Here is a 16365-nt window from a genome sequence, read left to right on the forward strand (position 1 = left end):
TTTAACCAATTAATAATACCCTTTAAATTGTTCAATCATGAAAATTCACTGAACTCAGTGGCTAAATTAATACTGTACTTACACATAACAGACAGCTTTGCCTAAAACCATTTTTTGTCTTTTTTGAGTCAAACTAAAACAATTTAGTTTGATCTGTAATTATATTCATTTTCCTCTTCCCTTCTCCTCATCCATTCAAGAATCCATTCTATCTTACCATAGGTCTTTTTTTAAACAAAGAAATAGTTTATGTTCAGGGCTCAGTAACCATCATCAGCTACTTTCTTGGTTGCTTGAAAATATCAGATTCACACAAAAACATTTCAGTAAGGGGACATTGTGTGTTGTAGCCTCCTGTGTTTTTTCAACCATGCTGTGAAATGCCTCCCCTAAATTCTGTGTGCAGCTCACAGAGAACGTAATTCTCAAACTCAAATTTAAGTAAAATATTTACTCTTCAACACTGTAAGCATGGATTAAAGTGGGAAGGTGTCACTTCATTTATTGAAGACTTTTGATCTTGATAGGCAAGCTAGTGTTTAATTAGTTAATTTTTCCTGTCCTGCAACCTGGCGATCCTTGCAGTGACAGCATGGAGATTCTCTCTCAATCATAACAAAATAATTACATGCCACAACCCGCTTATACATTCAACACTTTTGGCTGTATGAAAAAACGCAGTTTAGTCCAGGCATACTCTGATGGTGCAGTGTTAAGTTAAATCAAAGATAGCATATATCAAGTATTTTATATGTTATCAAGTATTTTACTTTAAGGTAATATTTTGATTAGATTCACTCACCTAATTCTACCTTTGACACTAGCTTTATCCTGTCTAGGGGTTGGAAATTAGCCATATAACTTGTGAAATATCTACTTAAAAAAAGTCTGATTGTGAATATGGCAGCACAGCACTGCCTGCACAGAAAGGAAGTATGTAGCAGTCAACTAGATATTTATATTTTAAAAATGTAAGTTATCTACATAGATAAACAAAACAAGAACAACAAATCTTTTGCACTCTGGCCTCGTTTTTGTCGTCTGCGTCTGCGATTGCTGGTTGCCCGGCAACCATGCAGACGCTTCCGGAAGTGCGTGGCTCAGAGTCAATATGGCGCAGAGCGTACTGAATAGACTACTGATGTTATTTGCTTCAGCGTGTTCTTTCAGTTCGTTCTTGCTGTCAGTTTTCGTCGCCCTTTCCGTATTCGATGAAGGAAATAGTGATAATGTATTTAGCGCAAGCCAGACGGTTACTGCACCCGTCGCTGCCGCCAGGGATTTGCGGTAAGTTTATAGCGTAACGGTGGGCTAACCAGCAATGCTAACGTAAATTTGGAAGCAGCTGTTCATTTAACCGTACAGGCAGTGTTTCTTTGTAGTTAACACGTCGGGTTTTTTTTCTTTTTGGCCTTTTAAGTCTATATTGATATCGTGCCAGCTTTGACTATGTCAAACGTCATCTTAATCTATTAAAAAAAATTTACAATTTAATGCCTTCTTCCATAAAATTACCACAAATCCAGAACAGCCAGAACATTTTTGTTCTATAGTGGAGTTCTGAAACAACATGATTTCATTTGTGTTTACCTTTAATGCAGAATTTAGTGTTCTGGTTATTGTATGTGTATTATTGCTTTCTGTAGTTAGGTGATATGTATAAGTTATTTGTACCCATGCTTATTTGTTTGATCAGACTGTAACTTCCAGAATTGTTAAACAGCCTGCTGTAACAAAAAAAAGAGAGAAAACAACTGCCTGGGTCACTAAAAGCTAAATTTGCAACAGTGAGTAAGGCTTTCTAAAGTTTTAAGGTGGTACCTCAATTTTGGAAAGTATTAGCTACAGTATACAAATAATGTGTTATGCCTTTGTCTTGTCACCACAGGTACCTTTTGTATGATGTAAACCCTCCAGAGGGTTTCAATCTGCGCAGAGATGTCTATATTCGCATGGCTTCTCTGGTCAAGACATTGAGGAAAGAAGGAGATGACTGGGTGTTGGTGCTTCCCCCATGGGGTCGCCTTTACCACTGGCAGAGCCCTAACCTCCATCAAATCCGCATTCCATGGGGGGAGTTCTTCAGCCTTACTAGCCTTCAGGCCAACGTACCTGTTATTGAGTATGAAGAATTCATTGCTGGTGAGCATTTGGATGGGTGATGCAGACTAGGTTTCATTTTCATTTTTTTGAAAGAGATATATCTACGGTAATATATATATAAAAAAATTCCCTTCCTGCCCCTGCTGGCGGTCTATCCTTCACGCTCAGGTCCTCTGGGAGCTTGAGGGTCCTGCGCTCTTCTGGACAGAGATCTCGGATGTTGTTCCTGGGATCTGCTGGAGCCACTCGCCTACCTTGTCCTAGGAACAGTTAAGATAGTGCGCAGGACCCTTAAGCTCCCAGGCCTCTGGACCCGAGCTTGAAAGGGAGTTTCAAGCTCAATAAATTAAAATATATAAATTAAAACCTTTTCCAACACAATTATTTGTTTATGGCAAACTGAACTCTCCTTGGTGTAGAAAATGGAGGCCCGTTTATAGACCATGTTCTGGTACTGCAAAACTATGCGGAAGGATGGACTGACGGAAAATGGGAGGAAAAGGTTGACGAGCGGCCATGCATCGAGAAGTTGATGTACTCCAAAGATAAACATGGCTACTACAGGTGATTAAACAATGCAGAAAACCAGCAACATTTATAAAACATTGCATTACGAATACAATACCACTCATACATTTTGTTACACACAACAACTAGATGCCATTATCTGTATCATGACAGGGGTCAGAAGTAAAGATGTGGGTATTAGTGTGATGAATATATTTGTTTTTTAGTAACAAAGATGTAATTACACAAGAAAATACACAAACCTACTTCATGTCTACAGTACTTTGCAAAAGTTTTGATTCACCCCTCATTTCTGTGAAATTTTCTTCCAAGGAGCCAGAAGTGGTCTTGAGAAATAGGTTTCCAAACCTTTTCAAGTTGTTTCAGGGTTTTTAAGTCTGGTCTTTCCACCTGGCCATTTTCAGAAAAATATTTTATGTTTGTTAAACCACTAGATACCACTTGACCCATGAATCATTAAAGCATAAAAAGCACCTGACTGATGGGATGAAGTAGTTTTGTGGCTACACATAACAGATAACTTAGCAAAGAACTTATTTTAAATTGGGGCTTGGGGATCAAATACTTATTTAACTCAATGACATGCATCAATTTATAATTTTAATTTAATGTGCCTTTATTTCTGGATTTTTGGTTGATATTCTATCTGTCGGCATTAAACTGAAACAACAAAAATTAGAGACTGTTCATTTCTTTGTAAATAAGCAAACTTACACATTCAGCAGTTATTTCCCCCACTGTGTTTTGGCATGGTGCAGTGTGTCCTTAAAAAGTCCGAGGAAACTGGACAATTGGAGAACAAAAGAAGAAGTGCACACAGAATAAAATGATCTATTAGATTATAAAATATTGACTTTCAGTCTTCCTGGGACATATTACTGACATTTCTAGAAAAACATAAAGAAATGAGGTGTGGTTCGAGATCTTTGCACAATACTGTAGATAGCACATATTCACAGTTCTGTGTCTATCTGTGCCCACTACTTGCCACATGTATCTTGTCTGTTTTTTAGGGGCTGGTTTTGGGGATACGAAGAGACGAGAGCTCGAAATGTAACGTGTTTATCAGCACAAGGCCATGCATCCGTCATAGCACCGGTTCTTCAGAAAAACATTACAGCGACGTGAGTCTACAAAGGAACATGCTAATAAAAAAGTCACCAACCATACGTTATTGTTATTTGTTATCTGGCATCAGTCAAACGGTAAAAGCTGTTGAGTGATGCTGGTAAAACGTTTGGATTTAATGTAACATGTCTTCATTAAAAGTCACTATTTCCACCTTAAATTGAAATGACTTAAAACTCTAAAGAACTTTAAAACATTACATTAGTTCAACTTGGTGTACCATTTCAGTATAGGCATTACAATTAGACATTTCTATTCCTGGTGTGTAATTCAGAATACAAGTTAATATAAAAAAGTATGCATAATAACAGGGTGACATTGTCTCAACATAAAGCTGATCATATGATCATCATTTTAAAAAAATGATGATCATATGATCTTTTTTTTGGAACATGTCTGAAAGATGATCTCGCTTCATTATTATTCAGCTCTGCCATTACTCATAGCTCTGTCAGATTTTATGACACCTACAGTGGTAATCTTGTTTGCATGCTGTTGTTTTTGCAGATCTGTTATGCTCGACCGAGCAGAGACGCTCCTTCATGATCACTATGCTGGGAAGGACTACTGGAATGTAAGTCAAGAACTATAGAATTTTCAGTTCGTGATACGTCACGTCTTATGTTTCAGGTTAGGTTAGGTCATCATAGGCAGTGTTATTCTTCCTAGACTTTTTCTATGTGTAGTATACTGCAGCATTACTGTGGCATCACTGTATTGTTACTGATAATAAGTTACATTATGTATCTTTTGCATTTTCAAAAACAATGGGATTCTGGGAAATTTTGCTGTCTGTAAACTGTGGTCTGTGTCTATTCTAGACACGACGCAGCATGGTTTTTGCAAAGCACCTGCGTCTCATAGGGGATAACTTCAGATCAAGACATCTAAACTCTACAGATGAAACAGACCATACGCCATACAGCGAGGACTGGACTCGTATGAAGGTTTGACAGTGTCTTATAATAGTATATTTATGGGATTGTACTAGTTATGGGTGTGACCATTTTCCATGTTGAGCAGCATTTTAAAAAGTGATGTGCTATTTTTTGATCACTCCTCAGGCCAAGCCTGGCTCAGCTAAAGGTGGTTCATATCTGGGCGTCCACCTGCGCCGGAAAGACTTTATCTGGGGTCACAGAGAAGATGTGCCGAGTCTTAAGGGAGCTGTCAAAAAAATACGCAGCTTGATGAAAAAACATAAACTTGATAAAGTTTTTGTTGCGACAGATGCAGATGATGAAGGTAGTGACACACACACATTTTTAAAGATAGAGAAATTATACTTGTAATGCATTGAAGCTTCAGTGATTTGCATATTAAGTCAAGTTTTAGAACACTATTTTCTAGCTAATACTTATAATAAAATACAATCAGCTAATAATTCCTTTAACTCTTTGTCGGACGAGGGACCCTGTGTGGTAACTTGATTTACAAAATGTATAAATACAGTGGGGCAAAAAAGTATTTAGTCAGCCACCGATTGTGCAAGTTCCCCCACCTAAAATGATGACAGAGGTCAGTAATTTGCACCAGAGGTAGACTTCAACTGTGAGAGACAGAATGTGAAAAAAAAATCCATGAATTCACATGGTAGGATTTGTAAAGAATTTATAAGTAAATCAGGGTGGAAAATAAGTATTTGGTCACCTCAAACAAGGAAAATCTCTGGCTCTCACAGACCTGTAATGTCTTCTGTAAGACGCTTTTCTGTCCCCCACTCGTTACCTGTATGAATGGCACCTGTTTGAACTCATCATCTGTATAAAAGACACCTGTCCACAGCCTCAAACAGTCAGACTCCCAACTCCGCCATGGCCAAGACCAAAGAGCTTTTGAAGGACACCAGGAAAAGTATTGTAGACCTGCACCAGACTGGGAAGAGTGAATCTACAATAGGCAAGCAGCTTGGTGTGAAAAAATCAACTGTGGGAGCAATCATCAGAAAATGGAAGACATACAAGACCACTGATAATCTCCCTCGATCTGGGGCTCCACGCAAGATCTCATCCCGTGGGGTCAAAATGATCATGAGAACGGTGAGCAAAGATCCCAGAACCACACGGGGGGACCTGATGAATGACCTGCAGAGAGCTGGGACCAAAGTAACAAAGGTCACCATCAGTAACACACTACAACGGCAGGGAATCAAATCCCGCAGTGCCAGACGTGTTCCGCTGCTGAAGCCAGTGCATGTCCAGGCCCGTCTGAAGTTTGCCAGAGAGCACATGGATGATACAGCAGAGGATTGGGAGAATGTCATGTGGTCAGATGAAACCAAAGTAGAACTTTTTGGTATAAACTCAACTCGTCGTGTTTGGAGGAAGAAGAATACTGAGTTGCATCCCAAGAACACCATACCTACTGTGAAGCATGGGGGTGGAAACATCATGCTATGGGGCTGTTTTTCTGCCAAGGGGACAGGACGACTGATCCGTGTTAAGGACAGAATGAATGGGGCCATGTATCGTGAGATTTTGAGCCAAAACCTCCTTCCATCAGTGAGAACTTTGAAGATGAAACGAGGCTGGGTCTTCCAACATGACAATGATCCAAAACACACCGCCCGGGCAACAAAGGAGTGGCTCCGTAAGAAGCATTTGAAAGTCCTGGAGTGGCCTAGCCAGTCTCCAGACCTCAACCCCATAGAAAATCTGTGGCGGGAGTTGAAAGTCCGTGTTGCTCGGCGACAGCCCCAAAACATCACTGCTCTCGAGAAGATCTGCATGGAGGAATGGGCCAAAATACCAGTGTGTGCAAACCTGGTAAAGACCTATAGTAAACGTTTGACCTCTGTTATTGCCAACAAAGGTTATGTTACAAAGTATTGAGTTGTATTTTTGTTATTGACCAAATACTTATTTTCCACCCTGATTTACGAATAAATTCTTTACAAATCCTACCATGTGGATTCATGGATTTTTTTTTCACATTCTGTCTCTCACAGTTGAAGTCTACCTCTGGTGCAAATTACTGACCTCTGTCATCATTTTAGGTGGGGGAACTTGCACAATCGGTGGCTGACTAAATACTTTTTTGCCCCACTGTATATATATATATATATTGTAATATTGTCCAGTAATACTCTGTGGTTTAAATTTCTGAGTATTTCTGTGAGTTTTCAATAAATATTTAAAGAACAGTGCGAACATTTAGTAGTAGTTTATCTAATAGATAGTATACTTATATGATTTTATTATACTTGTTAATCTGTAAAATTTGCAGAAATAAAGGAGCTGAAAAAGTTGTTGCCAGACATAGTGCGCTTTGAGCCATCCACAGAGGACCTCGAACTCTTTAAAGATGGAGGAGTTGCCATAATTGACCAGTGGATATGTGCCCATGCAAGGTATATTTAGTTTCACGGTTTTAATACATTCAGTATTTAATGCATTATTTGATAACATTTGTGATAGTAGTAGTAATAAGGCAGGTTATTTATTTCAAAAAATATAAAATTACACATATATGACATGAAAATTGTTTATTTGTCATTCCAGTCATTACAATTTTTAACATTAATATAACATTACGGTAGTGTTATTTTAGCTCTGTAGAGGAGTATTGAGTGAGAAAATATAAATAGATGATACATTTTGAGTTTTCAAATTTGTGGTGTTGCATGTCTTTCTAAACCGAGCAGCCTCAGCAGCAAGCACATACAGCTAATGGTAAGTTTCAAGGGGGAAATGTCATTCAGCCATTACCTATACTAAAAGGTAAATGCTGTCACATAGTGGCCAAACACCTTTATCCTTGAATGTAATGCACATTAGCTTGTCTGTGAAGGTTCTCAGTCATCCAGGTCATCGTAGTCAAAGGAGCTTGCAAAGAAAAGCGTCTGGACTTCTTTAAGTTACTTGAAGACGTTTCACCTCTCATCCGAGAAGCTTCTTCAGTTCTAAGGTCAAATGGCATTAAGGCCATCTATAATCCAGTTTTGAGATCCCTTCCCAGACGCCTTAATGCCCACTCACATCCTGGGCCATCTGATCTCAGGAATTCGCATGATAAGGTGGGGCCAGGTTTCACAATGAACTCACCCGAAACTCTGGCTGATTGGGACCCACACCCAGTTTCACACCTTGGCTCAGGCGATTAGAGGATCATCAGGGGGTCCTTTTGTCCCTCTGTGGGGGGTTACTCCCACTAGGTTTATATCTGGGACTCTCCACCATTTGACCTTAGAACTGAAGCTTCTTGGATGAGAGGTGAAACGTCTTCAAGCAACTTAAAGAAGTCCAGACGCTTTTCTTTGCAAGCGCCTTTGACTGCACATTAGCTTGTAACTTATGGTAAAGGTGTTGTGTAGTTCAAAGTTCCCATTATTGTTGTGTACGGCTGTTCTTTATGATTTTGCCAGTAAACTAATTTAAGCTAAATGTAAAAATATCCCAAACTTTTTTCCCTTTAAATTAGACATAAAGGCACATTAATGTGCGTCAGTTTAAAAATGTTTGTTTGATTATTGTGGAAATACTAGTTCTTTAACCTATGCCCAACAGAAAATAGCTTAGATATTTCGATAGCTTTATCACTTGTTCCTGCCCATGGAAAATATTTCAACTTGAAAAACTACTCACGGTGACTCATGCTGTTCTCACCGTATTGCGTAGTTTTCATGGACACCATCTTTCTTTGAATTTATATTTTTCTACGTGTCTTTCCAGATTTTTTATTGGAACATCAGTTTCCACTTTCTCTTTCCGGATCCACGAAGAGAGGGAAATTCTGGGCTTTGACCCCAAAACTACATACAACCGTTTCTGTGGGGACACTGAGAAAGAATGTGAACAGCCCACGCACTGGAAAATTGTTTATTGATGTGACCATTAAGAGTTTGGTTAGACAAAGGCCAAATGCAGTGTTTGGAATCTTCAAGATATTTTAATAATTTTGTTGTTCATTTTTATTTACGTTTCATGGTTTCAGTGTTGTGCTGCCAGGTTTGAAAAGACCGCTCTTTTGGACTTTATGCTAAATAGGCAAAGGAGAGGACTTCCAAACATGTAAACAGTATTAATTAAATTTTCAAAAAATAAAGCTGCTTACATTTTAGTTTTTTAGATTGTATACGTGCTATTTTTTGTTTTGTTTTTTAACTGTATTTTTCATTTTTATTTGTATTCATGGCAATGGTGAACAGATTATCTTGTAATGGAACAAAGAGTATTAGACGGTGTATTCTCATTTTAAATCCAGTGGGGTTTTTGAGGGGAGTTTTTTGTTGTTTTTTTTTTCTACAAATTGGTAATCAAAGGTTATACTGTGAATTAGATTAAGAAAACTTGCTTTTGTGAAGTGTCTTATCAAGAAGCACAATCAATTATGATTTTAGAAACACAAAAACGTTTCACTTTTTTTATACAGTATCTGCCCTTTCATAATATTGTCAGTATTGGAACGGTAGGAAATTAAAAAACAGAAGTCAAGCATTTTACTTTGTAAATACCACCATGATGAAGACGTTACAATGCCTAATTTTTCCAGCCTGATTTTTAAACCGCAAACTGTTTCCAAGCATACACGATGCAATCCTAATTTAAAGTACTACAGGGAGTGGTATTGGCATAACACAAAGAAGTCACACATAACTTGCCATCAAACTGGTACTGTACAAAAGACTTGCATGTTTTTTTCAAGGCACTTTTACCTATTACCTTCCACCCTGCCAGAAACCTACTAAAACTAAAATAAAATATTTTGTTATTTCAGAATCTGATTAATACCACCACATAATTCCAATTCTCTTCAACTATAATTAAGTTTCCCCGGTACATATGTAAATGGAGATGTTTAATCAAGCTAGTTTACCGAATTACCTACAAATTGATTTTTTTCTGTAATTGTTCTGTTGTTTCAAAGAAACAAAAAGTGTTGCCACCCCTCACTTTTTGGGAAAATGAAAAAAAAGATGTATTGTCTTTTTAAAATATGTGTAAACATTTAGTTTATAAAGAAAAAAAACCAAAACAAAAAAAACCCCTTATTATACCATTCTGTTGAGATTGAAAGTCAAGACTCTTACAGTCGTACTTCTCTCCCGATCTAATAGGTCAGTGTTAAGTGACTTAAACAAAAGACGTTCCTCTGAAAACGGTCCGGTACAAAAACTGGACTGAAAACAAGAGACAAAGCAGCCAATATCCAAAGAAAACCTTTGAAAGATCTTTAAAATGACTGAAGAACTATTGTTCCAGACACTTTATTACAATAAAGTCTGTGTCCTTGAAGGAAAAATATAAAACAATGGCTTGCTCATGACTTTCACACAACATTGTCATGAAAACTAACTTTATATAGAGCAAAGTCAAAAACAAGAGTGTATTATACATCACTGGATTCCAGTAGCTAGTCGAATAAGCTTCCTGCGGTAAGACAGTACACTGCATAAAACAGCTGACATTTTTTTTCAGCACACTGCAAGATCACAAACCAGTATTGCTAGTCATATGTCACCTATGGCCTTGCTGGGCATAGGTGAAATGGCCCAACCCTATTCCTGCTGTCCATTGTTTCGCAGTTGTTGTTTTTATCAAACAATCAGGCTGAGTATGTAATACTCAGCCTGCATAACAAATGTTAGTACCATAAAAGAAAGACTGGGTGACAGTAAATTTCTGCTCATACTCTGAGTTAAAGATAATGGAATGCACCATAATCTTCTTGATGCATGCTCAATCATCCAGGTAAGGAAATCTCCAAAGTTGATTCTGTTCATCTGGACGTAGCGTTTTCAGAGGCAGAAACATTTCGTCACTCATCTCATCCCACTTCCTTCATCATAGAATAGAATAGTCATGGTCAATGGCCATGAGCACCATTCACAAAGAGTTGGAGAATGGCTGCAATCACAGCATTGTACAATGACGAAAGATGCACCCTTAGGCCCCCTCCTCAATTCAGAGATGGTCTTTCCCTTTTCACGTAAATGGCCTCCTTGACTCCGCGCTCAAACCAGCATTCCTCCCTGTCCAGGATGTGTACATCCTCATCATTGAAAGAGTGTCCACTGGCCTGTAGGTGTAAAAGGACTGCAGAGTCCTGGCCTGACGAGGTAGCTCTTCTGTGTTGTGCCATCCGCTTTGCCAGATGTTGTTTGATTTCCCTGATGTAGAAATCCTGGCAATCCTCCTGGCACTTAACAGCGTACACTATATGTTTGTAAGTTTATAAGACTGGGGAAACCTGCAGTCAGCTGAGATTGAAGAAGTCACTTGGATGAGTGACGAAACGTTTCTCCCACTGAAAAAGCTACGTCCAGATGAACAGAATCAACTTTTGGAGAATTCACCATAATGCAACAATGTCAATGTCAACATTTATTTTTCTCACAAGGTCTGTACAGGATGTTTGTACATTTGAAAGAAAGCTTCAGTCATATTATTCTTTTTGAAAATACAAGAACACAAATGAAATATGAATGTGTAAGATAATTTTTATTCATATGTAATTTATTACAATTGGTGATTCGATATCATTTAATTGGGCGGATCGTATTCCCTCTCAACATTATGTGGAAACAGTATTGTGTGTGAGTGCTAACTTTTCCCAATGGATCCCTCACACATATCATTGTGACTGTTCTCTGTGGAGACTTATACAGTAGCTCCTTGACAACACTAGATAATTAGGTGTGTAATTTCATACCTTGTAGATTTAATAAGAGGTTTAACTTTCACTGGTTATAGAAACGAAAAGAAGGCATTTAAGGTCAATGCAACCTTTAAATTTAGGTTTTCTATTTATCATTTAGGGCAAAATACAGAAACATTAAAAAGAAAAAATACCAGTTCTAATTCCGTCACATGCTTCTCTAAGCAGCTCTGGTTTTTCTCTAAATCTATCAGCTGTGATTATCTGAGGTAACAAGAATCTACTTAAATATTGTAGTAAGATAGGCACATAAAGCGTCCTCAAGTAACGCCCTTTCTTGTACCAGTGTATGCGATTTCTTGTTCTAAGAGATGCGGCCCATTTTTGTTGTTGTGGGCAGACAGGTGCAACAGGAGAACACGCCCTTTTTCATTCCAGATTTTCCTTTTCATACACGCAAGCACAAGACAAGCGACAGAGAGGTTGAGGTTGTCAGTATTGTTGTTGCTTTTACACTAACCGCGGTGGCATTCAGAGAGGGTTTTTTCCTACGTTTGAGCGTGGTCTTCTTCTGTCTTACTCCGGTGAACAACTGATGGAAAGGGCTTCCTGCTAGGAGCCATGCCCTCCCTGGCAAATCTGCGAGCGACACTCACATAACAAATAATTTGAGCTATTAAAAGGAAAGCGGCTGCGAGGTGAGTGCGCAGTGGACTATTTTTTTGAGTGCCTATCTTAAATGAGCTAAACTCAATTACAACATTGATGTAATTTACATTTCTGTTATTTATTATTAGTTTAAACCTACCGTTTATTTCCGCAAGTTTGCGCTATAGACGTTAGCTACAGTTGATGAGACTTGTAGAAAAGAAGAAAAAAAAAACCTGTCATATGATTTAAGTAACCTATATGTGAGCTACTTAATGAATACACTCTCACCAAGTTATATAATAGCTTTTTTTCGCACCTATCCTAAAATGTCAATGTGAATTTTGTCACTCTCTCTCCCTCTCTCTCTCTCACTTTATATATATATATATATATATATATATATATATATATATATATATATATATATATATATATATATCTATATATATATATTTAAGATAGATAGATAGAGATATACTGGGATCATGGAATCCCAGTATATCTCTATATCTCATAATTTAATGGAATGAAAAATATCATTTTTAACTTTGTTTCCTTTTTTTCCTTATTTTAGCCTCTTCCACCAGTGATGGTCTTCTTTCGCCAACTTCAACTTCTTCTCTGGAAGAATGGACTGGCTGTAATTAGACGGCCAGTGAGTGAGATTCAAAGAGTCCAAAATATCTAGTTAATTACCTAAGAATGAAAAAATGGCATTCTGCACATCCCTGAAATGAATATTATTACAAAGCTTTAAAATATGTTGTGTTTTTTCAGGTATGGTCCCTGACTCTGATCGCCTGGCCTTTGATCATCTTCATCATCCTTGCTGTGACCCGCCACCAGTTCCCTGCTGTTGTGAGGGAAACATGTAAGTGTAAAAAAATCAATTGCTGCTAATTCTGCAAACAAAATCAAGCCTTTTTTTAACCTCATATTGAAAATGCACAGCCTGCCTATTCCACTGTAAGCGTCCCTTACAACAATCAAAAATATTTTTTTAATGAGTAGAAGCTTTGTTTGGAAATATTAACTTACATTTTGCATTACTGGTGTTTTGTTTTTGTTGGGTTTTTTTATTTAACTTTTATTAGTTTTAAAGGGTACTCTTGAAACTTACCTTTCTGATAGTTATGTAAGTAATGACACAATATTAACTCGATTGGACCGCATTCTTTTGTTTGTCATCTTAAAGGTCAGCAGGTAAATACTTGGAGACATTCTAGTTTTGCAACCAAAGTAAACAAATGGACAACTAAATGCAAACATCAATGGTCCTTCAGATTTGAGCCTATCCCATCACTATTGACATGGTGTTTGTTCTGCTTTATCATTTAATGCCTACTGACATCACATTTACTCTGCTTTAGATTTGTGTGAAACTTTAAAAGGAGAGGCTTTTGAGATACCTTTGTTTTGCCACCTACAGCCTTTTTTAAATAACAAGGTTAATGGTTAACAGAGAGCCAGGTTCTCAAACAGCTTTCAGCCTAAAAACCCCCCACATGTAATCACAGCAACATTAAGAAATGGTATATCTAAATTTCAATAAAATCCTTAAAAAACCACAGGAATAACCTTCTTTCTCATGGTAATGTTCACCATGGGAAACAACACTTTTAGATGACTAGTTGATCCTGTCACATTTGGTGGTTCAGGCTTGATTGGCAGATTGGATTTGAAAGATATGTGAATTCACTTGAACTTTAATAACCCAGTGTTCAAACTTTTTAGTAAAACAGTCAAACCAATAGGACCTCTTCTTGCCCCTGAGATACCGTTTAGTGGGTATTTTATTTTATACCTGGTTGAAAGAGACACAGAGTCAGAATGCACCAAAATCTGACTGGTGTATAAACGTTTTTGGAGACAGCAAAGCAGTTCTCATTTTTAGTTTTAACTGCTACATGTTCCATATTTTTTAAGTAAAGTTACTCCATATGTTATATTGTTCCTATAGAACTAGCGGTATACGGAATATCTTTTAGTTCTGAAGGAAAAATGCACCTATGCAGTATGTTCTAGCTTTCAAAACTTGCACGTCATGGCAATCAATCAAAAATTACCTGATTAAACACAGGTCATTCTGAGTTAATCTTTGGATCTCTCTTTTTTGTCCGATACAATAGCTCAGATGGTTTTCTAACAAAGAAGGCAGAGGTTGCGCACCGGTCATGAAACCCATGTACAGTAATGCTGTAGATGCTTCTAACTATTCCAGGAACTTCTCAGACAGAGTGTTTGTAAAACTGTTTCTCAGTATCAGATATCCTATTGTCGTTCACATTATTATCTTGAATTGATGTCATTTTTAAAGCTTCTGAACTATCTGCATTTGCCAAATGCATGCAATTACGTACCTAGAAACAATTCTTAATGAATATGACATTTTCCAGTGTCATCACTACAGCAAAACCTTTATCATATCTCCTCTAGGTTATGTGGGTCCCCGAAACCTCCCCAGCACAGGCTTATTTCCTTTCCTCCAGACCCTCATGTGCAACACAGATAGCAGTTGCCATAACACATCTCGCCTGGTAGAACCAACAACATCAAAGTCGAGGAAAGCAAGGTACCTTCTTCGTCAGTATACTCAGTGTATATACAGTCTATGTATATAATCTGCAATCTAAGTGCTAAAACATATTTACAAATTGCATATTTACTGCAACTATGATTTAAGTCAATAACCCTTCATATATTATTGTTTAAAACTACATTTTGAACTCTGCTGACTTTAAATCACATTAGGATCACAGCATCACGTGACATGATTAGTCAGTGTGTGATCATGAAAATTTGGCAACAACAGACTTTTCCCTGTGGAGGAAGGGAAGGATCTTAACCCTTACCTATCACATTACACGTGCTAACAAATGCCATTATCTGGAAGCTTCTTTGATTTAAATTCCCTGAACTGGAATGTCAATGGCTGCTAGAAGAACCTGTTTGTCTACTTCTTATCTACCAGTACATTTTACTTAGGCTTCATTTCAGGGAACAAGAATATTGTTCGGTTAGGTTTCTTTTCAGGGACTCAAAGTGTCATCGAGTTAAGCTTCATTTTAATGAACCAAAGTATTGTAGAGTTAGGTTCTATTTCAGTGAATTGCAGTATTATAAATATGATTACTGTAATGCATGGTCAAAATCAAGCGCCTTAAACACAGAAACAAAAGGTATTTTTAATTTAAGACAGAAAGATGAAACCTTTAGCACTAAAAGGGTCCTAAATGCATCTAATAGAATATATTTACTACCTCACCTGCCCTGTTATACCTGTACCACAGGTCTGTGACAGAGAGTTCTCCACTGGAGAGTCTTGGTCAAGTGGGGGATTTTCTTAACCTTCTCCCCAACAACTTCACCAATGATCATGCAGAACTGTTTAAACTGCTGGACAATTTGGGTACGTTGCTCAACTAACATAATCACTTTGATCTAAATGGTTATCTAGTATTTATCAAAGTCCTGCAGTTTTTCACAATATCTTTTTGCTTTTTAAAGGCACATCTCACCATGGAAGTCCTAAAAATGCTCCTGTAACGACTTTCTTCAACAGTACCAAAGATCAGGTGGGTATTGTGGAGAAATAAAAGAAGATACAAGGGTTCTCAGTACTAGTACAGTTTGTATTAAGAGCTGATTGATAGCATCTTCAGTCAAGTTTGAAAATGATCCTGTAGGTCCTGTAGATCATAGTCAAACCTCAAGGTTGCATTGCAGCAATGGCTACAAAACATGTACTGCATTTATTTACTAAGCACACTTATACTTATTTATGTTGTTACTAAACGTATACCCAGTCCAAGATTTGAAAGATAACTAGATAGATAGATAAATTTATGTGTCAAAAATATTCAGTTTCCCCTACAACCATGCTGCTGTTACTGACTAAATTTGGAGATATTGCATTTACAATTTCTAATAATGTTGTGTTAGCAGACCAGTTGTATATTTGCTAGTAATAATAACAACAACATGCATTCACCTAAACTGCATTTCTTGCAGGAGAACCTGGATAACATGCTTGAGTCAGCCAACCTGTTAAAGAGGGCCATTTGCACTGTGACTCTGCCCATGCTGAACGAAAGCTCGCTAGATGTTTTCACCAATGCTGTGTTCACTTTCTGCAAGACCAATAACACAGTGTTCGAAGTCTCACTCTATACAGTCAATCAGGTATATTTTTGTGTTTGCACTTGATCCTATACATTTTGTGAAATATAGGCCCATGTATGTTAGGTCGGCTTTAGTCAGCACACTGCAATGACACTAACCAAATGTATTCTTTTCTATTTGTTTTGTGTTTAGTATTTTTTGTAATTGAATCTTGCTTTAGGAGGCTTAGATACTTTC

The 16365-nt window shown here is 37.5% G+C and overlaps 2 protein-coding genes across 3 annotated transcripts in view; both read left to right on the forward strand.

Annotated features, from left to right (window-relative positions):
• The first annotated feature begins 225 nt into the window (after positions 1-225).
• On the forward strand, positions 226-9481 carry pofut2 (protein O-fucosyltransferase 2). 2 transcript variants are annotated; one of them, XM_085434257.1, is made up of 10 exons: positions 1224-1287; positions 1697-1787; positions 1889-2142; positions 2523-2667; positions 3645-3755; positions 4267-4333; positions 4581-4706; positions 4824-5004; positions 6985-7108; positions 8430-9481. In XM_085434257.1, exons 3-10 carry the CDS (start codon positions 1953-1955, stop codon positions 8581-8583), a joined length of 1098 nt encoding a protein of 365 aa, XP_085290383.1. In that variant the 5' UTR covers positions 1224-1287; positions 1697-1787; positions 1889-1952; the 3' UTR covers positions 8584-9481. The 2 variants fall into 2 exon arrangements, with proteins under 2 accessions (XP_085290382.1, XP_085290383.1); XM_085434256.1 differs by lacking the exon at positions 1697-1787 and having other exon boundaries at positions 226-1287.
• A 2274-nt stretch (positions 9482-11755) lies between these two features.
• Positions 11756-16365, forward strand: part of abca12 (ATP-binding cassette, sub-family A (ABC1), member 12) — a 57346-nt gene continuing 52736 nt past the window's right edge. Inside the window, exons 1-7 of the mRNA XM_085434258.1 lie at positions 11756-12053; positions 12581-12661; positions 12784-12877; positions 14443-14578; positions 15297-15415; positions 15514-15581; positions 16018-16188. Of these exons, the coding sequence (XP_085290384.1) occupies positions 12596-12661; positions 12784-12877; positions 14443-14578; positions 15297-15415; positions 15514-15581; positions 16018-16188 (654 nt within the window). The 5' untranslated portion in view covers positions 11756-12053; positions 12581-12595. The remainder of the gene's footprint in view (positions 12054-12580; positions 12662-12783; positions 12878-14442; positions 14579-15296; positions 15416-15513; positions 15582-16017; positions 16189-16365) is intronic.

This window comes from Copadichromis virginalis, linkage group LG16 (assembly GCF_057382275.1).
Source record: "Copadichromis virginalis isolate Kocher_CV1m ecotype Utaka linkage group LG16, C_Virginalis_male_GT1.1, whole genome shotgun sequence".
NCBI classification, from domain to species: Eukaryota; Metazoa; Chordata; class Actinopteri; order Cichliformes; family Cichlidae; genus Copadichromis; species Copadichromis virginalis.